Source organism: Salvelinus sp. IW2-2015, linkage group LG5 (genome assembly GCF_002910315.2).
Source record: "Salvelinus sp. IW2-2015 linkage group LG5, ASM291031v2, whole genome shotgun sequence".
Classification (NCBI taxonomy): domain Eukaryota; kingdom Metazoa; phylum Chordata; class Actinopteri; order Salmoniformes; family Salmonidae; genus Salvelinus; species Salvelinus sp. IW2-2015.
In genome coordinates, this window is record NC_036844.1 from 29,726,325 (window position 1) to 29,751,068 (window position 24,744).

The 24,744-nt window shown below is 42.6% G+C and overlaps 1 protein-coding gene across 2 annotated transcripts; it reads left to right on the forward strand.

Moving 5' to 3' along the window:
• The first annotated feature begins 489 nt into the window (after window positions 1-489).
• LOC111964237 (voltage-gated potassium channel subunit beta-3) lies at window positions 490-23,545 on the forward strand. 2 transcript variants are annotated; one of them, XM_070443668.1, is made up of 14 exons: window positions 490-770; window positions 15,616-15,659; window positions 17,445-17,482; window positions 18,049-18,128; window positions 18,278-18,322; window positions 18,651-18,695; window positions 18,787-18,830; window positions 18,994-19,080; window positions 19,290-19,375; window positions 19,501-19,621; window positions 19,706-19,800; window positions 19,970-20,090; window positions 20,890-20,978; window positions 21,225-23,545. In XM_070443668.1, the coding sequence occupies exons 1-14, from the start codon at window positions 490-492 to the stop codon at window positions 21,312-21,314; spliced, it is 1,266 nt and encodes a 421-aa protein (XP_070299769.1). In that variant the 3' UTR covers window positions 21,315-23,545. The 2 variants fall into 2 exon arrangements, with proteins under 2 accessions (XP_070299769.1, XP_023843815.1); XM_023988047.2 differs by lacking the exon at window positions 490-770 and adding an exon at window positions 6,604-8,244.
• Window positions 23,546-24,744: the final 1,199 nt, after the last annotated feature.

Sequence of the window (24,744 nt, forward strand, 5' to 3'; positions counted from 1 at the left end):
AATGTAAGCTGGTGGGGCTTCAACATAAATCCCCCTCTGTCCCTCATCTCAGAGGGACATAAAGAGAGAGATATGCAGATTGTTGTTTCTGTCCATCTTCAGTAAAAGAAGCAATGCTCATGAATCCGTCGCCGTGTTTGAATGTTGTTGTCACTTTAGGATTGATTTAGATGCATTCTGGATTAAGACATCAGAAAAGAGCAATCAAGACTTGTTGACGTTTAACAGGTGTTGTGAATCAGCGGGACCAGTGAAGAGTTTTTTCTGTCTTCAAGATGGATTTTTTAACTCTTCATCTCAGCCATATCCTCCCTGCATAAACATGTAGATCTGTAACAGCGATACTGGTTTGCATAACATTTTTGGTGAGTATATTTTCTGCTACTTTTTGGTCACATAAATGCAAAAGAAAGAGGACTTGTAAGCAACAAGTAAGAAAGTAAGATCTGCTCAGTCAATTTCACCTTAGTCAAAATACTTTTAGCAGCCATGTTTGCTGGAAGCCGAGGTGARGGTGGTAAGGGAGGGACGTTCTCAGTGGAGGACCTGTATGGCATCAGCAAGAAGGCCAAATCTTCGTCCTCCGCTTGGGAAACAACTGCCAAGAGCGGGTCCAGGAGTGCCGAGCAGAGGAGTGAGTCAGAGCTGGCCACCCAGATCCTGGAGGCCGCCCACAGGCTGGTGGAGAAACGCAGACTGACGCTGTACCTCAGAGAATGTGCAATCTCCCTGACTGACTATGAGGCTGAACGCACTGCAATGATATACAGGTGAGAGAGAGGTAGACGGAGAGCATTGCTATGACATACAGGTAGGAAAGAGGTAGACAGAGAGCACTGCCATGGTATACAGGTGAGAAAGAGGTAGACGGAGAGCACTGCCACGATATACAGGTAGGAGAGGTAGACGGAGAGCACTGCCATGATATACAAGTAGGAGAGAGGTAGACGGAGAGCACTGCCATGATATACAGGCAGGAGAGAGGTACACGGAGAGCACGTGCCATGATATACAGGTAGGAAAGAGGTAGACGGAGAGCACCGCCATGTATACAGGTAGGAGAGGTAGACAGAGAGCACTGCCATGATATACAGGTAGGAGGAGGTAGACGGAGAGCACTGCCATGATATACAGGTAGGAGAAAGGTAGACGGAGAGACAGAGAGAGTGAAGATAAAGATAAAAGAGAGAGTGTAGCCCCACTCTCTCTAAAATTAATGATACATATTCAATTGTTTAATGGTACAAAACATAATCATCTCCTTTTAACACCTTGTATGTCCTGTCCTATTATCAGTGGTAGTACACTCTTTAAAAAAAGGTGCCATCTAGAATAGGAGAACCCTTTGAAGAACCCTATAGGAGAACCCTTTCAAGAACCCTTTTTGGTTCGGGGTATAACCCTTTTGGTTCTGGGTAGAACCCTTTTGGGTTACATGTAAAACCCTTTCCACAGAGAGTTCTACCTGGAACCAAAAAAGGGTCCTCCTATGGGGACAGCCGAAGAACCCTTTTGGAACCTTTTTTCTAAGAGTGTAGCCTAAAAAAAGGAATGTATATTCTCATCACGTTCACTCAGATTCCATCAATCTGTAAATGATAATAGGTTTATATTCCAATGTGTTTTAAATCAGATTTCCTAGTGTAGTGGAGGTAAGCCTCCTGATTTCACACACACAGAATCAAATGAATTCTGAGAAAGAGAGAGAGGATGGGATTATGTTCTTATAAGAGGAAGGGGGGGAGGGCATAGGGTGTGGGTTGTGACAAATCAAACATCAGTCTTTGGCAGAGCGACAGACAGGGGCACAGCCTGCTRTCATTACTCCTGCTATCTGTGGCTAATCCACTGGCAAACTGTTTTAAAAATACATTTTTGGTATGGAGTTGTCACTTTGAATGGCCTGTTGTTGGTGTGTGTGTTGTTTTCTACTCCAGAACCCAGGTGAAAGCCCCTGGCTTGTTTATCATCACTAAGATATGGTGGTGATATGACCTAAAAGAGACTGACAGATGTGCATGGTGCTTGTGAAAAATGTTCACCTTGCAGTTATACATTTCCCCCACTAGAGACCAACAGAATGCCAGTGTGTCCCTATAGCCCAGCACAGGATAACAGAATTTCAACACACAGATGGTGTAAAATATGGTTGTGTGAACCATTTTTCTGACTGTAAAAATGTTTGTGCCTAACATTCTAATCATGTCAGTGTTAGTAGGATGTGAGCCGCCTGTCACATTCCCTGGCATCATCTTTTTACCCAACAACGACCACTTCTAGCCTATTACCCTCAGTTTGACAGGGTTATGGTTAAGGTTAAAGGTCAATGTTAGATACATGATTTTACAGCTGTAGGTTAAGGTTTGGACTAATGCTAGGTTTAGGGGTCAAAGGTTGTGGTTGAGGTCAGGATTATGTATTTTCAGTATCATCAGGACCTGGCCATAGTGCTGCAATTATTCCAGGTATGCTCTCCCAGTTTAGGCCCAATGTAGTAAAAATGCATTTTTTTWTTTTTTATCTGTGATTTATATCATATGGTACAACAGCTGATGAAACTAACACCTTGAAAGTGTGAAAACATTTGATCATTGTTATTTCCTGATAGTTGCTGGTTGAAAATACAATCTACACAGGACCTTCTAATCAACAGATTTGCATGAGTTCTGGCTTTCCATGGTGACATCAGCATGCTGTAAATTGGTAAATAGACCAAACCTCTCTGTCAGTAACAGCTATACTGAACAAAAATATAATTGCAACATGCAACAATTTCAATTTTTTTACTGAGTTACAGTTCATATGAGGAAATCATTCAATTGAAATAAATGCATTAGGCCCTAATCTATGGAATTCACATGACTGGGAATACAGATATGCATCTGTTGGTCAAAGATTCCTCCCCAAAAATGGGTCTCACAATGGGCCTCAGGATCTCGTCACGGTATTTCTGTGCATTCAAATTGCCATTAATAAAATGCAATTGTGTTCGATGTCCGTAGTTTATGCCTGCCCATACCATAACCCCACCGCCACCATGGGGCACTCTGTTCACAACGTTGAAATCAGCAAACCGCTTGCCCACACGACGCCATATACATGGTCTGTGGTTGTGAGGCAGGTTGGATGTACTGCCAAACTCTCTAAAACAACGTTGGAAGCGGCTTATGGTAGATAAATTAACATAAAATTATCTGGCAACAGCTCTGGAGGACATTCCTGCAGTCAGCATGCTAATTGCACACTCCCGCAAAACTTGAGATGCCTCCCGAATGGCGCGGCAGTTTAAGGCACTGCATCGCAGTGCTAGCTGCGTCACTACAGATCCTGGTTTGATACCAGGCTGTGTCACAAACGGCCGCGACTGGGAGACCCATGGGGCGGCGTACAATTGGCCATTCGGGTTAGGGGAGCGTTTGGCCAGCTGGGTTGTCCTTGTTCCATCGCGCTTTAACGACTCCTCTGGTGGTCCGGGCGCAATGCACACTGACACGGTCGCCAGGTGTACTGTGTTTCCTCCGACACATTGGTGCAGCTGGCTTCCYGGTTAAGCGAGCATTGTGTCAAGAAGCAGTACGGCTTGGCTGGGTCGCCTCTCCCGAGTATGGGAGTTGCAGCGATGGGACCAGACTGTAACTACCAATTGAATATCACGAAATTGGGGAGAAAAATGGGTAAAAAAAWWAKATWACTTGAGACATCTGTGGTATTGTGATGTGTGACAAAACTTCACATTTTGGAGTGGCCTTTTATTGTCCCCAGCACAAGGTGCACCTGTGTAATGATCATGCTGCTTAATCAGCTTCTTGATATGCAACACCTGTCAAAGGAGAAATGTTCACTAACAGGGATGTAAAAAATATTGTGCACAAAATTTGAGAGAAATAAGCTTTTTGTGCATATGAAACATTTCTGGGATCTTTTATTTCAGCTCATGAAAGATGGGACTAATGCTTTCAGCTCATGAAACACGGGACCAATGTTGCGTTTATATTTTTTGTTCAGTGTAGTTTTCAGTTTTCCCCTACCCACTTTTTTTTGTGCTAAAAATCTATTATGCCAATTTTAATGGAAATCTTTTACAGTAAGGGATTTGATATTGATATAAACATGTCTGCATTGGGTCTTTAACCCTCACATCATCACTGGTGCTGAAATAGCAAATACATACATCAGAAACTCTGCACGCCAATGAAAAAGCAAGTGTATTTGTATTTCACACAGCTGAAATGATCTTATCTACTGTATATTAATGTCCGTTTTACATGGGGTATTATGATGACACATTTTATTTAATCAAAAGGTAAATGTTAGTAAATGTTACAGGTAAACAGGTAACTGTAAATGTATCATTTTGACATAGACATTTATTAATATAGTCTGTGTATGTAATCCTAGTTGGATGAGTTTGTGGGGCACTCAGATTCCCAACAAAAAGATCAATGCTTAGTTTTGCTTTTAGGATCATTGATTTGTTTTGGTCTCCCTCAGTACACTAGCCAACCATCTGGCACCAATACTGTAGACTGCCTGATGACTTATGACATGGTTCCCTCAAAAGCCAATTGAATAAGAGCTGTCTCAACCATTGTCTCCTATCCACATGTATCCCTGTCCCCACCATTCACTCTGAACTGCCAACAGTACTAGGCTGCATAATACTAACACTACCTCACAGACTGTGGAGTTAATCAAGCGATTGCTCAACTGTATGCCTGTTTTTCAATACAGGGAGAGAGAGAGGGTGACAGAGACAGAGACAGAGAGATGGAATGAAAAATATGGGGAGGGGSAATCATCATCCATATGCTTGAGTATTTATTGAAAAGGGAGTGGTCATTAGGGTTTATTGAAAAAAGTGAGGTTGCTTTTAACAGACATGCGTCTGCGTGTATACAATGTATTGAATTTAAGGCTGGCAGTGCAGTCCCGGTTTATCGATGTGTATGCCTGTGTCACGACTTCCGCCGAAGTCGGTCCCTCTCCTTGTTCGGGCGGCGTTCGGCAGTCGACGTCACCGGCCTAATAGCCATCGCCGATCCACTTTTCATTTTCCATTTGTTCAAAACGGATTTGAAAAACAAAGCTGATTTGAGCATTAAGGCTTGCAGTTGAACAGGACTTAACAGTCTGGTTTCTCAGAAACTAATTTGGTTGAGGCATTATTCTTAGGGCTCATCGGTAATGTGTCTTGCCCTAACTGTTCATGAGGGCAACATGCCTCTCTCACTCCTGTCTCTTATACACATCTAGATGTGTATAAGAGACAGCAACTGTATGCCTGTTTTTCAATACAGGGAGAGAGAGAGGGTGACAGAGACAGAGACAGAGAGATGGAATGAAAAATATGGGGAGGGGCAATCATCATCCATATGCTTGAGTATTTATTGAAAAGGGAGTGGTCATTAGGGTTTATTGAAAAAAGTGAGGTTGCTTTTAACAGACTGCGTGTATACAATGTATTGAATTTAAGGCTGGCAGTGCAGTCCCGGTTTATCGATGTGTATGCCTGTGTCACGACTTCCGCCGAAGTCGGTCCCTCTCCTTGTTCGGGCGGCGTTCGGCAGTCGACGTCACCGGCCTAATAGCCATCGCCGATCCACTTTTCATTTTCCATTTGTTTTGTCTTTGTTTTACACACCTGATTTAAATCCCACAATTACTGTTTCATTATTTAACCCTCTGTTCCCCCATGTTTTTTTGTGAGTGATTGTTTATTGTATTTTCGGTCTGTCATGGTGTGCGTGTATTTCTTACTTTGTATATTTGACATTTTGAGTAAAAGTACGTTGATTACTCATATCTGCTGTCCTGCATCTGACTCTCTACACCAGCTACACATAGGACCAGATACAGCCTGTGCACCAGTGAAAGGGAAGAATGAGATTCTTTATTTGTGAATTGTCAGACTGGTCTCATWGACTAGACGTAACATAGTACATGTAAATCCGGGCCACTGAAGTTATTATAATATGTTATGTTTGGTATGGTTACATAAGATAGAAGGCTACTTAAGGCAAACATGAAAGGAAGGTGGTTGGGTATGCGTAAAACGCGAACTTCTAGCAACCCGAAGATTGTATGTTCGGATCTCATCAAGAACAACTTAGCATTTGAGCTAATTAGCAACTTTGCAACTACTTAGCATGTTAGCTAACCCTTCCCCTAACATTGACCCTTTTAGCTAACCCTTTCCCTAACCCTAACCTTAACCCTTTAACCTAACTCCTAAATTTAACCCTAACCCCTAGAGCTAGCTAACTAGTGGTGCAGCGGTCTAAGGCACTGTATTGCAGTGCTAGAGGCGTCACTAAATACCCTGGTTCGATCCCGGGCTGTATCACAACCGGCAGTGATCAGGAGTCCCATAGAGTTGCGCACAATTGGTCCAGCGTCGTCCTGGTTAGGGTTTGGCCAGTGTAGGCCGTCATTGTAAATAAGAATTTGTTCTTAACTGCGGAATTAAATAAAGGTAAAAAAAWTGCCACAATAAATTGGAATTCGTAACATATCATACAAATTGCAATTCGTAACGGATGATGACGTCCACAAATTAACACATACCATACAAAACGTAACATGTCACACTTCGAGTGTCTCGGATTTGCTTACAGAATAATATGAAATGCTTTAGACCACGTTGGCATTGTGCTATTAGATTCACGCAGAATATATTGTTATTTTCTGTGTTAGAAAGCACCCGTTTTGTTTAATGTGTACAGAGAGRGTGAGAGAGAGGGGGGGCGCCTTTCACAATCATCGACTTTGAATGTTTCGTGATTAACACGTTGGGACCCGCTGCAAGGACAACCAGGGATTGGAATGATACTTTTGAAGAGAATTGCCACCATCACCAACACCAACATCTCAAATGAAACCGATGGGACACAGGGTAACTGTGGCATCGATTTATGCATTTGATTAAATCATCACATTTTTGCCGATCATGCCAATTATGCTGTGAAATGGTTACTGCGTGCCAGGATCCTTTTTGATTAGGGAAATGTATAGCCTGAATGACATCCGAAATAGATTATTATAGCAGTTATGCTATTGACAATATTCATCAAAGTGGATAAAATGACCACACGATTTGGCGCTGCTGATCCTGCCTTTTGCCTCAGATCGATGTTGCATGAGGTTGGGCACTGTGCCAGACAGGGGAAATACACTGGATGTCTGCATTAGAAGACTGGTGTTTTAGCGCGTGTTTAATTCTGTTAGSATATGCATTTATGGGAATGTGCGAAAAAATGTCTGAAGCTCATCTACAGTGTGGTTGTTGCGGCGCACTCCGGGGCTCAAGCTGGGCTCGACACTGATAGACTAACCTACGTTTGTAGCTGAAAAGGAGACAAGCAAGCTGATGAATGCTTTACCACCCTGCCTATCAATCAAGCTGTATCAAAAACATATAGCAAGCGTCTTCCCCGCCACCACGATCTTTCCGGATGTCTCTGCAAGACTAGGCAAGTCAGTCAAGTGAGGAATCTGTTGCGCTCGCGGAGAACGCGGTTCGAGAGGTAGCCTACCCGAGCCCGTGGAGCTGCGCCCCTTGATCAGCCTACGAGGACGACACTGTGTACTAGCTCCCCGCTGATGATGATGGGAGGAACCAATGTTCTCACTAGAAACCTCTTGAGACTAAGCGAACTCTGAGGAGCTCCGCCTGGGCTGCAACAGGACCAGACAGGAGAGAAGAGACCGAGACAGACCAGACGCTGGCTCTGCGTGTGCCAGGTTGGGCCTGGATTCTTGCCTGCGCCTGTGGCTCTGGACAGATAAGACYAACCTTCCCTGTTTGGGCATTTGTCTGGACAGGTACATCTTAGCTCTATCACATCTACACTCTACCAAAGCAACTTTAAGTTGTAGCATCAATTTAGCAGACATTAGTATTTTGGGGTCTGACCCTAAGCCGCATCCCAAAGAACCTCTCCAGGGGCCAGTTTAGTTTACCAGAGACTAGGCAGTGGTCACCATGCAGGTCTCTTTTGCCTGCACGGAGCACAACCTGAAGAGCCGCAGTGAGGACCGGCTTTGTGGCCTTCGCACTGCGCCACCCCCTGGGGGAGGCAGTGGGGGAGGTGGAGGAGGTGGTGGAGGGAGCAGCCAAGGGGGTAATGGCAACTACAACACCCAGGGCTCAGCCAAGTCCAGGGAGCAGTCAGGGTCCCGCCCGGTCCCCCAGGGCCATGCCCACATGAAGGAGGCAATAGGGCGCCACAGCAGTATGAAATACAGGTGAGCAGGGGAGAGAGGGATACGGAGAGGAGTGCTGATTATTTGGGGTGGAGAGTCAAAGGGCATGCCAACAGAGCTGGCACAAACAGGTTGGGAGGGTATCTGATTCAATTAGTGTTTTTTGAATGTTGTGCCTGAAGAGTAATGAAGAATCATGAACCTCTACTTAAACGATGGATGATTATGATGAAGGACTCAGACACTGCCCTCTCTCTCCCTGGAACATGACGTCAGCTCAGGTTACCCCAGAGCACTTCCACTTACCATGAAGGGCCTCTCAGACAGCACCGGCTGCCAGGGGTAACTTCATTGTATTTCAGTTAACACCTGAGTTGTCGTGGACGGTGAACAGCTGCATTAGGATGACATCATTTATGGGGCTGGGAGTTTTGGTGTTTGTGTCTCTCATGTCTGTTCTTGCATGTATGTGTAAGCTACGGTGAAAATCACAACAGCCTCGTCATATTTAGATGGATTCTCGAGCATTTATAAACGTTGAATTCATCCAGCTGTGAACGTTATAGTGGGAAGTACGGCTCAGTTGGTAGAGCATGGCGCTTGCAACGCCAGGGTTGTGGGTTCATTCCCCACGGGGGGACCAGGATGAATATGTATGAACTTTTCAATTTGTAAGTCGCTCTGGATAAGAGCGTCTGCTAAATGACTTAAATGTAAATGTAAAGTACAGTACGTACTATGTGCTCCTTTGATAGAATTAGCATCACCAGATAAAAACAATAATGGTCTGTTTCTATTGCACATATTGTGATATTGAAATACAGCAGACAGACATCTCTAATCCCTTTTATTCATTCCAGAATCAGATGGAATGTAATAGAATTGAACAGTCTTTATCAGATTGAAAGCTGCCTATACCAGATGATGTAGGAWGGCATTCTATATTCTGGATGGGTAAAGGAAAATGCCCCTTAGCTCAATCCTGACACCATTCTCTTCACTCAATTATGTTTTCATTTAAGAGGCAGTTTAAATAGGGAATGAGGCTCAGGAGGAAATGGGATGCCAGGACATAGTGGTTTATTTCATTTATGCAAATGATTTAATTGGATGGGGAATACTACCCCTGAAGGGGTGGCAGGTAGCCTAGCGGTTAAGAGCGTTGGGCCGATAATCAAAAGGTCGCTGGTTTGAATCCCTGAGCTGACTAGGTGAAAAATCTGTCAATGTGCCCTTGAACAAGGCACTTAACCCTAATTGCTCCTGTAAGTCACTGGATAAGAGCGTCTGCTAAAATGTAAATGGTTCTGTCATAGTTTTTTTGTTGTTTTTATGAGGTTGCAGCCAATAAGGCGATGGAATAGGGACAGCCGCTCCAGTTGCCAGCGGTAACACCCCTGTGGTGCCTAGTGCCCACAGTTTGTGTTATTTCCAAAAGCAGAAGACTTATTAGTCTGCCTCTACTGGAGCACTCATCTCACAATTCACCCTGCTGCCACCACCAGGGAACAGGGTCACTAAGCCCCATGTGCAAGGATGATTATCAGAGAGCACTTTATATAAATATATATTATTATTATTCATCTGAAACATTCTTTTGACCCAAACATTTTGGACACATGTTACACCAAAATGTTATGCATGAGAATCAGTTTGAATATGATCATAGAAAATTAAGTCCTTTTCCCACACTAACTAAAATGGCCAGCGAAGAGTAGGCCTTCTCTCCTAAAACAAGCTTAATCAGCATCACTATCACTATCCCCACCATCATAAAGTGACTTTACCTCACACACGTATCTACTATAAGACATGCTCATTTCACTTCTCGTAAGGAGAACAGCAGACAGTGATGATACTGATTGTAGTGAGCCCCCCTGTGTTGACTGTGTGAGTCTTCTCCTTCTGCATGTCTTCATCCACTCTGAGGGAAACAGCTGAGAAAGGGGAAGGGAGGTGGAGGTTGGGGAACTCACAACCTCCCTCCGGCTCCCTTTTCTCTAATTGTTCCTTAACTGCATATTCTAACTCATTAGCCAGAGCATTCATCAGAGCTGAGAGGGACTCCTCTGGCAGGTTGCAAAATAGAGGAGAAAAACACATGTACAAGTGTGTATATTATACACGGGTGGAAATGTTTATTTATTTTTAATAATCTATTTCAAACATGCATATAATACACACTTGTACATGTGTGAAACATCTATCTATCTATCTATCTATCTATCTATCTATCTATCTATCTATCTATCTATCTATCTATCTATCTATCTATCTATCTATCTATCTATCTGTCTGTCTGTCTGTCTGTCTGTCTGTCTGTCTGTCTGTCTGTTCTGTCTTGTCTGTGTCTGTCTGTGCCTGTTCTGTCTGTCTGTCTGTCTGTCTGCTCTGTCTGTCTGTCTGTCTGGTCTGTCTGTCCTGTCTGTCTGTGCTGTTCCTGTCTGTTGTCTGTCTGTGCTGTCTGTCTGTCTGTTGTCTGTCTGTCTGTCTGTCTGTCTAATGTTGTCTCTCTCACTCCTGTCTCCTCTCTAATTCTCTAAATGTTCTCTCTCCCTGTAATCTCGCTCCACCATTCTACCCCTCTCTCTTTTTCCCTGTTACACTCCCTTCCTCTCCTCTTCTCAGTCAACACTTGCGGTGCATTGCAGCATTCTCTGCACGGTAGTCTGGAGAATCTGTTGTGTGTATGTGTGTGTCTTTGTTATAAGTGTGTGTGTGTTTTATATTAGTTTTCATATAGAACGTCAGTAGGTGTAGATGTTGTATGAGAGTATGCATGCATTAGTATGTATGAACATAAAGGCTTGTTTGTAATATGTGCGAGTGTGTGTGTGTGTGTGTGCACGCGACACATCTTCATGTGTTAAACCACTCCTTTGGGTGATGTTTAAGCAATGCAGTGTGTACATGTATATTTGCATACTCTGCCTATCCAGTTTGAGATGAAACTCCCCTGTCTTGTTGTATGTTCCAGTTCTCTGAGTCTTGGTGTGAGTTGGAGCAAAATGGTTCTTCGGCTGTCACCATAGGAGAACCGTTTTTGATTCCAGGTAGAACCCTCTGTGGAAAGTGTTGAGTTCTACATGGAACCCAAAAGGGTTCTACCTGGAACCAAAAAGAGTTCTGCAAAGGGTTCTCCTATGGGGACAGCCGAAGAACCCTTTTAGGTTTTAGATAACTCCTTTTTTTCTGGAGCATGTGTCGTTGGAGCGTGTCGTTGGAGCATGTGTCGTTGGAGCATGTGTCGATACTGATAGGATCAAAAGAAAGACAGCGCTGTTCTCAGATCAGCTTTCTCAATTTAAATCTTACCTTGACATGAGAATTATTTCACAATACTGAAGACGGATCAGCAAGAGATGTTACCACATATGGCTTCAACAATTGAGGCAGGTTTTTCTAATAAATTCTTACCCAATAAAAATGCACTAAATCACAGATTTGGCACGTCATTGCGCATGTTAGGCTACACATCATGAAATATATTGAGACAAATTACAGACGGTAGCCCACAAGTAGCAAAATAGAATTTATTGAACATTACATTTATTTCAATATGAATGAAATGGGCCTATAGCTTACTGTAGACTATTTATATTTGCATGCGGTCATCTCGGTTTTCATTTGAACCGTCTTTTTATATGTGGCTTGTTTGTATCAATTGCAAAGACAATGGCAACTTTGTTCTGAAATTATTGGTGGTCACAGAGAGACAGATAAACCATATGATTCTATATTTAGCGGAGATCTTCTGTGTATAAAGTGAAGCGGGAGAGCAAAAATGCATCTAACGAAGCACTTAGCTGTTCTACGAGTGGTCTGTGAATGTTTTCAGGAGCAACGTTAATAATGATGGTTTTGGGAATCAGCTCGGAGAGTTAACAATGCTCCAACAAAGGTTCTAAGAAGTGCTAAGCATTAAGATGCTTTCAGGAAAACGGGCCCAAGATTAGAAGAGCCGCTGATGGAAGAATGCAAGAAGAACAAGGTCAGGGTAGGGTTGTTAGGAGAAGGTTGTGTGGAGACTCAGCTCACCAGACCAACACACAGACCGGCTATCCAGACCAACACCCACAGAACCAGCTCACAGACCAAAAAACACAGACCAGCTCATAGACCAGCTCACAGTCCAGCTCACAGACCAACACACAGACCAGCTCACAGACCAGCTCACAGACCAGCTCACAGACCAGCCACACAGACCAGCACACAGACCAGCTCACAGACCAGCTCACAGACCAACACACAGACCAGCTTCACAGACCAGCTCACAGACCAACACCACCAGACCAGACCTACAGGACCAGCTCACAGACCAACACACAGACCAGCTCACAGACCAGCCCACAGACAAAGCCCACAGACCAGCTACAGGCCAACACACAGACAGCTCAGAGACCAGCCACAGCCAACACACAGACCAACACACAGACCAGCTCAAACACCAGCTCACAGACCAGCTCAGAGACCAGCTCACAGACCAGCTCACAGACCAACACACAGACCAGCTCACAGACCAACACACAGACCAGCTCACAGACCAGCTCACATGTACGCATGTTTTTATGCTTAAATACTGTAGTATAAACTGTAGTATGTAATATAGGCTATATACTGTTGTATGTACTGTAGGCTATATAATGTAGTATGTACTGTAGTGTATACTGTAGTATGTGCTGTAGTATGTACTGTAGGGTATATACTGTAGTATGTACTGTAGGCTATATACTGTAGTTTGTACTGCAATATGTACTGTAGGCTAATGTGCGTTTATGTGTGTACTGTATGTTTATTTGTGTATGTTTTGTTTGTCCTTATGCTTTTTTCTTTCTGTTAGTGTGTATGTGTGTGTGTGTGTGCTTGCATGTGTGTGTCCCTATAGTCCCCCACAGACTGACAGACAGCAGCTTTGTGGATCACAACACTGCAGAGGGAGGAGGGGGTGCAGTTCTCACACATACTGACAATGACAGTGACACTCCATCACCCAGAACCCAAAATAAMAAMAAGAAGAAGAAGAAGAATGTTAATAATCTGAATATGAACAATGTATATGAATATTAATAATAAGTGTGTTTTGCATATCTAGCAGTGGCAGCTCTAATTCATACATGCCCCTCTGTTTGTGTGTTTGTCTCTCTGACTGTCTCAGGGCCAGATATTAACTTGATTTCAACTCTCAAAGTGACATTGATGCATGATATACGCTAAAGGCTTCAGCCTCAGTTTGTGTTCTCCAAAGAAATTTGAGGATATATTTAAGCAAGCATATTGAGCTACACTCTTAGAAAAAAAGGTGCTATCTATAACCTAAAAGGGTTATTTGGCTGTCCCCGTAGGAGAACCCTTTGAAGAACCCTTTTGGGTTCCATTTAGAACCCTTCCACAGAGGATTCTACTGTACATGGAACCCACAAGGGTTCAACCTGGAACACAAAATGGTTCTCCTATGAGGACAGCGAAATAACACTTTTTTCTAAGAGTGTAGGTACATAAGCTATACAGTATATATATATATATATATATATATATATATATATATATAGCTCCCATAGGGGAGCTGTGAAAACATAAGCTTTCAGGAAAGGCTTGAGATTTTTTGTAGATATCAGCTAAATTGTAATATATCTGTGTTGTTGTGGTCAGTATGTTGTGATTTGAATCCCTGACAGTGTTGAAAGTGAGAGCTTGACTGTTGCCCAAAGGCTGGATTTCTTTGGGGGAAAAGAATGACTAATGTAATTTACAAAAAAAGTACTCCATCCTCTCTCCTTGCAGATACATCTACATTGGATCAATTACACATTTCTTGAGAGTACATGTGACAGGCACACAAACACACAACATGCCTATGTACATACACACACAAGGGCACACAAAAGCACAATTCTAAAAATAGCTGGCCAGGCAAATAACAATAGAGCAGGGAAAATAAAGCAGCTCTCGTCTGCCTCGATCTAAACGCTCTGACAGTCTGTCTCTTTCCATAGAGCTATTTGTAGCGGACGCAGACAGACAGACAGACAGACAMGCAGGCAGATAGACAGGTGTACAGACAGGCAGACAGTCATGGAGGTAGACAGGTATACAGGCAGGCAGACAGACAGACAGGCGGGCTGGCAGATAGACAGGCAGGCAGATATATAGACAGGCAGATTGGTAGACAGGCAGGCAGGCAGATAGACAGACCGTTTGACAGGCAGGTAGACAGGCAGTCAGACAGGCAGACAGCGAGGTAGACAGGCAGGTAGACAGGCAAACAGAAAGACAGGCAGATAGCCAGGCAGGGAGACAGGCAGGTAGACAGGCAGGCAGACAGGTAGACAGACAGTCAGATAGAGAGGCAGGTAAACAGGTAGACAGACAGGGATGTAGACAGGTAGAGAGGCAGACAGGCAGAGAGGTAGAGAGGCGAGGCGCTGGAGATGAAAAGACAGCGAGCAGCAATGAGTTCTGCTGCAATTCTGCTGCCTTCCCAGCTGGCTCCTCGGCTAATTAGAATGGAGGAGAGCGCCAGCGAAGGAGGGGAGGAGGAGGAGGAGGGCAGGGATGAAGCCCGCAGAATTTCAGTGGCACATGCTTGCATGACCAGGGCTCACTGCAGCTCTCTGATTCCAGTTCTATCCTTCCCTTCAACAGTCAGCTTTCTGGTAATCAGATGTGGCATGCCCAGCACTGGACTCTCCAACCATATAAACAATTTCAATCAACCCATGTGGAAAGGAGAATATGTTATTATGGATATACGAGTATATACTGTACAGCTTTATCCGGTGTAGYGGTTAAACCACCCAGTGCCCTATTATTATAGCCAAGTACACTATATTACACTGAACTGTTGATGTGAGAAGGGTAGAGGTCACCTGTTCAACAGTGGCCGTCTGGGCACTCAGGCGATAATCACTGCCAGAAATACACTCACTTATCCAGATTGATAAAGCAGTGTTATTCAGAATGCGTATCTGCAGATTGTGTTGTAAAATTTAGTTGAGAGGTGTAGGCGTTGATCCTAGTTATTTAGGAACCTCATTCTGTGACTGTGCGTACTATGCTAGAAAGCACAAGAAGTGCAAACGTAGGTAGATTTTGGGGTAATGGCATACTGTACATCTTTGTCATGTCCCTAAGAAAGTGTTCATAACTCTTATTGTCATCGGGTAGGGAACTGTGGATCTGTCTCCGTTCGTTCCTACGTTAGTCACACGCGGTATCTCAGAAAGCACAGGGATGATTTTGATGAAACTTGATGGTGAATGATGCGTCTTGCCATAGAGGTCGGGCATTTACAAAGTTACACTGATTACACACGCGATATCTCAATTGGCCCATGGGGGGAGGCTGCATAATTTGTGGGGGACGACATGTTTACTGTTGCCTTGTTTTCTCTTCCCTGACCCCTGTCTTTCTCAGGAACCTGGGGAAGTCTGGTCTGCGTGTGTCCTGCTTAGGGCTGGGTGGGTACAAAATAAATGGACCAGAAAAATATGCATTAGAGACTCCCTGAGCAATATAACAGAACTGATAACAATTGGCAATAGAGAAACTCCTTCAAGCAATGTACACAGAACTGATAACAATATGCATTAGAGACTCCCTGAGCAAATATACAGACAGGATAACAATTGGCAATAGAGAGCTCCCTCAGCAATGTAACAGAACTGATAACAATTGGCATTAGAGACTCCCTCAGCAATGTAACAGAACTGATAACAATGGCATTAGAGACTCCTGAGCAATGTAACAGAACTGATAACAATTGGCATTAGAGACTCCCTGAGCATATAACAGAACTGATAACAATTGGCATTAGAGACTCCCTGACGCAATGTAACAGAATTGATAACAATTGGCATTAGAGACTCCCTGAGCAATATAACAGAACTGATAACAATTGGCAATTAGGACTCCCTGAGCAATGTAACAGAACTGATAACAATTGGCATTAGAGACTCCCTGAGCAATGTAACAGAACTGATAACAATTGGCAATAGAGACTCCCTGAGCAATATAACAGAACTGATAACAATTGGCAATAGAGACTCCCTGAGCAATAACAGAACTGATAACAATTGGCAATAAAGACTCCCTGAGCAATGTAAACAGAACTGATAACAATTGGCATTAGAGACTCCCTGAGCAATGTAACAGAACTGATAACATTTGGCATTAGAGACTCCCTGAAGCAATGTAACAGAACTGATAACAATTGGCATTAGAGACTCCCTGAGCAATATAACAGAAACTGATAACAATTGGCAATAGAGACTCCCTGGAGCAATGTAACAGACTGATAACAATTGGCATTAGAGACTCCCTGAGCAATATAACAGAACTGATAACAATTGGCAATAGAGACTCCCTGAGCAATGTAACAGAACTGATAACAATTGGCATTAGAGACTCCCTGAGCAATGTAACAGAACTGATAACATTTGGCATTAGAGACTCCCGAGCAATGTAACAGAACTGATAACAATTGGCATTAGAGACTCCCTGAGCAATATAACAGAACTGATAACAATTGGCAATAGAGACTCCCTGAGCAATGTAACAGAACTGATAACAATTGGCAATAGAGACTCCTGGCAATATAAAACTGATAACAATTGGCAATAGAGACTCCCTGAGCAATGTAACAGAACTGATAACAATTGGGCAATAGAGACTCCCTGAGCAATATAACAGAACTGATAACAATTGGCAATAGAGACTCCCTGAGCAATGTAACAGAACTGATAACAATTGGCAATAGGACTCCCTGAGCAATGTAACAGAACTGATAACAATTGGCAATAGAGACTCCCTGAGCAATATAACAGAACTGAATACAATTGGCAATAGAGACTCCCTGAGCAATGTAACAGAACTGATAACAATTGGCATTAGAGACTCCCTGAGCAATGTAACAGAACTGATAACAATTGGCATTAGAGACTCCCTGAGCAATATAACAGAACTGATAACAATTGGCATTAGAGACTCCCTGAGCAATGTAACAGAACTGATAACAATTGGCAATAGAGACTCCCTGAGCAATGTAACCAGAACTGATAACAATTGGCAATAGAGACTCCCTGAGCAATATAAACAGAACTGATAACAATTGGCAATAGAGACTCCCTGAGCAATGTAACAGAACTGATAACAATTGGCAATAGAGACTCCCTCAGCAATGTAACAGAACTGTCTCTCGCCATCTGTCTGCCTGTCTGTCTGTCTCTCTGTCTGTCTGACCGTAGGCACCTGGGTGACATTTGGATCACAGATATCTGACGAGGTGAGTTATGTAACAATGTTTTGGGACACCCTGTTTAATTACTGCAGTGTGCTAAACCAGGGTCACACAGAGTGTTTCTTGGTAGTCTTAAACAAATCTACTTGGGAACAAATGTGTACATCTCACACACATGGTTATGGGCTTAACAAAAAGAAGACACCTGTACCATGTTAGATATTTTGAGTTTGCATCCCAATATTACACTTTATATACATTACTGAAATATAACAAAACTGTTTGACTTAGGTTTTTTCTAATAATCTTTATGAATTATGTAATTATAAAAAATACWAATAACATTCCACCCATGAGGCCAAAGAYAGCGTTTTTGGTCATTGACTGCAGGAAAGGGTGACCCCATTCTGAGGCTGCACCTTTTTGACCTCTCAGTCTCTCTCACAATGTTAGTGTCTATGTCTGTCTCACTCTGTCTCTCTCTCTCTCTTTCTCTCTTTCTCTCTCGCTCTGTCCCTCTCTCAGTCCCAGTCTCTCTCTCTCAGTCTCTCTCTGTCCACTGTCTCTCCCTCAGCTTCTCTCTCTCAGTGTCTGTCTCTCTGTCCCKTCAGATGGCTGAGAACCTGATGACCATTGCCTATGAGGCCGGGGTGAACCTCTTTGACACAGCAGAYGTGTATGCCTCCGGCAGGTCAGCTTTTCACACCTCCTTTCACTGCTCTCTTCTATTCCTTCTCTTTGTCTGTATACACTTCCTGCCTCTGTCTATCACTCCATCTCTTTCTGTCAATCTTTCTGTCTCCCCACTGATTTCTATTCCATCACATCTTCTCTCCACAGGGCTGAAATCACCCTAGGGAACATCGTCAAGAAGAAAAGATGGAGGTGATATTACTCATATTTCTAATGTGACTCATGTGGATATGAATAGCTGTCTATCTAACTATATTACATCATAAATATTTTTCTGTGAACTTTGCTTTTCACATTTATTAAGAACAGACAGACCTTGTTTTTTAAAATATGATAGATTGTTTGAATAAATAGATTGTTTATTTTCATACTTATTTTATTATTGCTGGTTCTGTTGGCACTTTTRCAAATGCTTTTAGTTTCTCTGTCTGTCAGTCTTTTAGTTTCTCAAATTACTATGTGATGAAAAGATAGTCTATTTCCTTGTCCCCTCTAACCTCTCCTCCTATTTCTTTGGCAGGCGTTCTAGTTATGTTGTGACAACCAAGATCTATTGGGGAGGGCAGTAAGTATCCTGGGAAAAATATGTCAGATATAACAGTCATAATTTCTTCATTGTTCTGACAAAGTGACTCTGTATTGTTGCTATCACTCAGGGCAGAGACAGAAAGGGGACTCTCCAGAAAGCACATCATTGAAGGTAGAGTCAAATTGACTTATAATAGGATACAGTGGCAATAATGATTATGAAGATGATTACGATAATGATGAAGATGATGATGTGAATGATGATGACCATACTGATGAAGATGATGATGATGTGAATGATGATGATGATGATGATGATGCCCATTACATTGCAGGTTTGAGAGGATCCCTGTCCAGACTCCAGTTAGATTATGTGGACATTGTCTTTGCCAACCGGAATGACGTCAACAGCCCTATGGAAGGTCAGTCATAGTCACACCAGTATTTCGACTGTATTGTCCATCTGTTACAACGGAAATGTGTCTTCTGCGCTGCTCACAACCCTTTGTAGCATTTATTACTGAATGCACTCGTTAAAAAGTGTCTTAATGTTTACATTCTAAGCATGTAATATCTTTGTTACAGTATGTTTATTACCAGCGTGTAACAAGTTGGTTCATGTTATTTGCAGAGATAGTCCGGGCCATGACCTTTGTAATAAATCAGGGCATGGCAATGTACTGGGGCACCTCTCGSTGGAYTGCCATGGAGATCATGGTGAGTCCCCTGTTATCTCTCCCTGTTATCTAATACATTCCAGTCAACACCTGCTCTTGTCAGTCAACGACGTAAGGCCATGAGTTCTCTGTGGTGATGGTGTTATTCTGTTTCCCTGCCACCAGGAGGCGTACTCAGTGGCGCGTCAGTTCAACCTGATCCCACCTGTATGTGAGCAGGCTGAGTATCACTACTTCCAGAGGGACAAGGTGGAGGTGCAGCTCCCTGAACTCTACCACAAGATAGGTCAGTCATCCACACTCACACAGCCCAGCGAACAGCACCGAATGTCCTCTCAACAGGATCTTTGTCTCTCCCTCTCTTGTCTAGGTGTAGGGGCAATGACCTGGTCTCCCCTTGCATGTGGACTGATTACAGGGAAGTACAGTGAGGGTGTACCTGACATCTCCAGGGCTAATATGAAAGTGAGTTCTCCAGACAAAATAAACATGTTTTTAATTAGTGGATATTCCCCTGTGTTTTCTATTTAATTGGAGTTCTGTAGGTGCTACCCGACTGTGTGTCTATTAGGCCTACAACCGTGCATGACACCATTAAATATTTCCGTGTTTGTTCCGTCTAATATTGGTGCAGGGTTACCAGTGGCTGAAGGAGCGTGTCAACAGTGAGGAGGGACGCAAGCAGCTGGCCAAGATTAAAGAGCTCCACCTAATGGCCGACAGACTGGGCTGCACCGCCGCACAGCTAGCCATCGGTATGGTGTGTGTTTGTGTATGCGTGTGTGTATGTGTATGTGACTCTGTGAGTGTGTGTATGTGTGTTAATTGTTTTGTCCATCTTTGTTATCTTATGACTGTCTGACACTCAGAGGCTGCGTTTAAACAGGCAGCCGAATATCATCTACTGCACTCTATATCTCTGTACTCTGTACTCTATATCATCTACTGCATCTTGCCATCTTTATGTAATACATGTATCACTAGCCACTTTAAACTATGCACTTTTATGTTTACATACCCTACATGACTCATCTCATATGTATATACTGTACTCGATACCATCTACTGCATCTTGCCTATGCCGTTCTGTACCATCACTCATTCATATATCTTTATGTACATATTCTTTATCCCTTTACACTTGTGTGTGTATAAGGTAGTAGTTGTGGAATTGTTAGGTTAGATTACTCGTTGGTTATTACTGCATTGTCGGAACTAGAAGCACAAGCATTTCGCTACACTCACATTAACATCTGCTAACCATGTGTATGTGACAAATKAAATTTGATTTGATTTGAATTCTGATATATTTTTCACTTAATGGTCTTTTGACCAATCAGATCAGCTCTGAAAAAGATCTGATGTGAAAAGATCTGATGTAATTGGTCAAAAGACCTATTATTGGAAAAAAATATCAGAATTTGGATAAACGTAGCCTAACATACTGTTTAGAATTAAAAAACTAAATMAAAAGGAAGTGTCAATCTGCCACATCAACACAGCCTCCATCTCTAAGCCCTCTCTGTGTTCTCTCCCTCTTTTCTGTCCTCTCAGCCTGGTGTCTGCGCAGTGAGGGAGTGAGCTCAGTGCTGATGGGTGTCTCCAACACTGACCAGCTGGTGGAAAACCTGGGTGCCCTTAGGGTAASCACCCTCCCCTCAACATCACACCATCTTGATGTTACACTGCAATGCACACTCAATCAGAGCTCATCAAACTAATGACATTGTCGTGATATAAGCATACCTGCATATATACATTAATATATTTTTATGATTAAAAAAATAAACTATTTTCAGGCATTCTTATTAATGTCACTTAAAATTCCATTATAGAACAAACACCAGACCATTATGTCCTCGTCCTAAACTGACATGTTACGCCTGCAGCTTATTTCACAGATGACTCCTCAGACCGTGGCTGAGATTGACTCACTCTTGGGAAACAAGCCCCACTCTAAGAAAGAGTCGCGAGCATGAAGAGGAAAAGATGGAGCCAAAGACAATCAGAGAAAGATGAAGAAAAGCCAAGGAACATCGCTCTTTCACCATCCAGTATAATCAACAACTTGCATGTCCTCAGCAACATTTTGCTTCAAGAATTTGCGCATATCCATTTTGCGCATTGCATTGTACCATGTACGAAAAAAGGAAATATTTTAACGTGCAAAAACAAAGATTATAAACTGGGTGGTTCGAACCCTGAATGCTGATTGTCTGAAAGCCGTGGTATATCAGACCGCATACCATAGGTATGACAAAACGTTTATTTTTACTGCTCTAATRATGTTGCTAACCAGTTTATAATAGCAATAAGGCACCTCGGGGGTTTGGGGTATATGGCCAATATACCACGGCTAAGAGCTGTGTCCAGGCAATCCYTGTTGCGTCGTGCATAAGAACAGCCCATAGCAATGGTATATTGGCCATATACCACACCCCCTCTGTGCCTTATTGCTTAATTAGATCATATATATTACAGATCCCTCACTGACTGATCATGTCCACAAACAGAGGCCAAAGCATGGAGCATTAGGTTTCTGTCTTCCAGAGAGACCAATGAGGGCAAAGTTGGAGATGGAGAGAGATGGTGGTTGAATGAAGGAGGCGCTGCACTCTACTTTATCAAACATGACGGTGTTATCAATGAGAGGAGAACTCTTTGATGCCATGAAGCAACATGAGGCTCAGCTCTCTCACTGAATGTGTGACCAGCGCTATCATAGGACACTCTTTCTCTGCAGCTGCCTCTGAGTCCGTAGAATGCCTAGTACCCAGCAGAAAGCCAAAGGTTAGCATCACCTCGTCATCGCCGTATGTGACTGGCCTGTCACTCTATGTCCTTTAACAGCAGTTTCTTCCTTTGTACCTTCTCTGTGTGTAAACTGTGCGCATGTCCCTTTAAGAGAGACCAGSCCAAGTAGGGTGTAAATGTGGCATGGCTTTAGTTATTTGTGCAGATTTGCAGTGCCCCTGTAAGCAGTATTTTTGCACTAGCAGGTGGGATGGGCTGATCCAGGCTCTGCACTGGCAGGCACATCGTGGAGCTTCACTTTATTTACTGTTTGCAGCCCGCTGACATGGTCTGTGTCCATGTGATGTGTATTGTCCTCCATATCAAACCATTTCTGCGTCAATGACAATTAAAACCAAGGCTTTCCCTGCTTGTTTGGAAGAACCTCTTTACTCCTTCATTAAAGACTGGAGTGTAGACCCCGTAATGAGAGGCACAGTAGATCATTCCTACTCAGCCTGAGACACAGGGTAGAACCCACTGTGGTAAACTAGCAGTCTTTTAATGTGTTTARGATGCTTTGTTTTAGCAACAAAAACATTTAAATGAGGCCAGATAACATGCAAATCATAACCTTTACATCAAGAATTCCGGTGTCCTAAAAGTGCAATGTTCACCCCATAATGTTGTCTGTGTTCAGTCTCACTGGGACTGAGTCAGACAGAGAGATTGGTAGCAGAGTGAAGTCAAYTCCCACTGGGCAAAAACTGGTTGAATCAATGTTGTAATTTCCCAAACAATCAATGTGATGATGTTGAATCAACGTGGAAAACTGATTGGATTTGTAAAAAGTCATCAACGTCGGGGAATGTCGTCTTTTTTTCACCCAACCTTTAACCTCAATCCAATGACAGGGTGCCATTTTTGTTGTTGATTTAAACTTGAATTCACACTATTTGACAACTCAACCAAATGCAAATCAAAACTAGACGTTGAACTGACGTCTGTGCCCAGTGGGGTGTTTGAATTGATGAGACTATCATTTTAGACATAGGAAGTTAGGAATTCTTTTAGCAGTGGACAAATGATGGGTGAGCACACTGACATACAACAAAACAGAAACACATGTACACACTCGCTTACACTGTCATCAGCGTGTGAAAGTATATTTCTATATGTTGCAAAAGATGCAAATAAATGCACAGGACCTAAGGGCGATCAGGATTTAGACTGGTGGGAGGTGTAATATTTGGGGTCAGGGACAAAAATGATGATTCTGACTGATTGAGATTTAGACTGTTGTTTTGGAAGCAGATTATATTGTGTATTTTATTGGACAGCTTGGACACACAGCTGCTTAGCATATTTCTGTAGCTCATTGTAGTTTTTCTTTCAAACCAAATATAAATATTGTCGAATCTCTCCCAATTTTATTATATATTTCTGTCAATTTTCGTCACTATTTAACATCTGTTAATTACATGTAGATATTACCCCCAGTATCAGGATTTACTCCTACTATGTGAACCTGTCATGTAAACCCTTGGTTTGTGATAAGGCTCAGGAAATGCTCCAGGGCACTAGTGAATTTGGAATGAGAGAGATTTGTTCCACCATTGTTATCCCCCTGTCATTACTGATGAGTGTTCCCGGTGCTTTTTGATACTTGTCTGTTTATGTTTTAATCCCTGGTGTATGTAAATACTTTACTGTTATTAATTGGAATATGTTGAATTCATGTGAAGATTCTGAAGTGAGCAAATGACAGATCCAACCAGCTTGACATGTGGTTTTGTTCTGTGTTTCTGTAACATTATTAACAMAATCTAAGTTGAACTGAAAATCAACTACCCAATGTACATAAATGCCTAGACTGTAACTTGCCTGCATAACTTATATTTTACTGTCTTGAAACAAAGAAAAGTAAAAAAGAGAGAAAGAATCCCTGTTTTGAATGTATTATGCTCGCCCTTAAAATATCAGAGAAAATTATATCTCGTATAACTCCTATGTCTTTTGTAGGTTGCCATGCAAACAGATATACTGGCAGCTTGGCAGGGCCACACACACACACGTCACACACACACAGTAGATTTCATGGTCTGTCTGCCTTCCGACTATGGTGAAAATTAAYATAAATATTTTTCATTTATTTTAAATAATATCAAGTTTCAGTACTGTATATCCATGTTCCCACAATAACCATTAAATGGCTAAAGTGTTTTACAATATTGCATTTTTTAACAGGGATGAGCAGTATTTCAATGACAGGTATGTTGATAGTTATTGCATGCTACAAACAGGTTATAGAAAATATTCTAGTGGCTTTCTATTAGTGCATCCCTTATACTGTATGCATCAAATCTGATGTTATTTACATACTCATCGCACACAGTCACTCATTGAGCYATCTGGTTATCAATTTGTGTGTGAGCAGAAAGAAAACAAGGTGGTTTACATTTAGCAGACAGCCTTGGGTAAGGGGAACGTCAAGAGAATCATTACCCTGGCAGCAGTGGACGGGTATTTTGGAGATGAGACGACAAGACATTCATCATCACCACCTTGTGCCTGTGTGACTGGTCACCACCTGCTGTGCTCACCATCCCRAATGGACACACCTTCATGGACCAACATCCGTTCCTAGTGCATTTACAGGCTCTTCTCAACCATGTG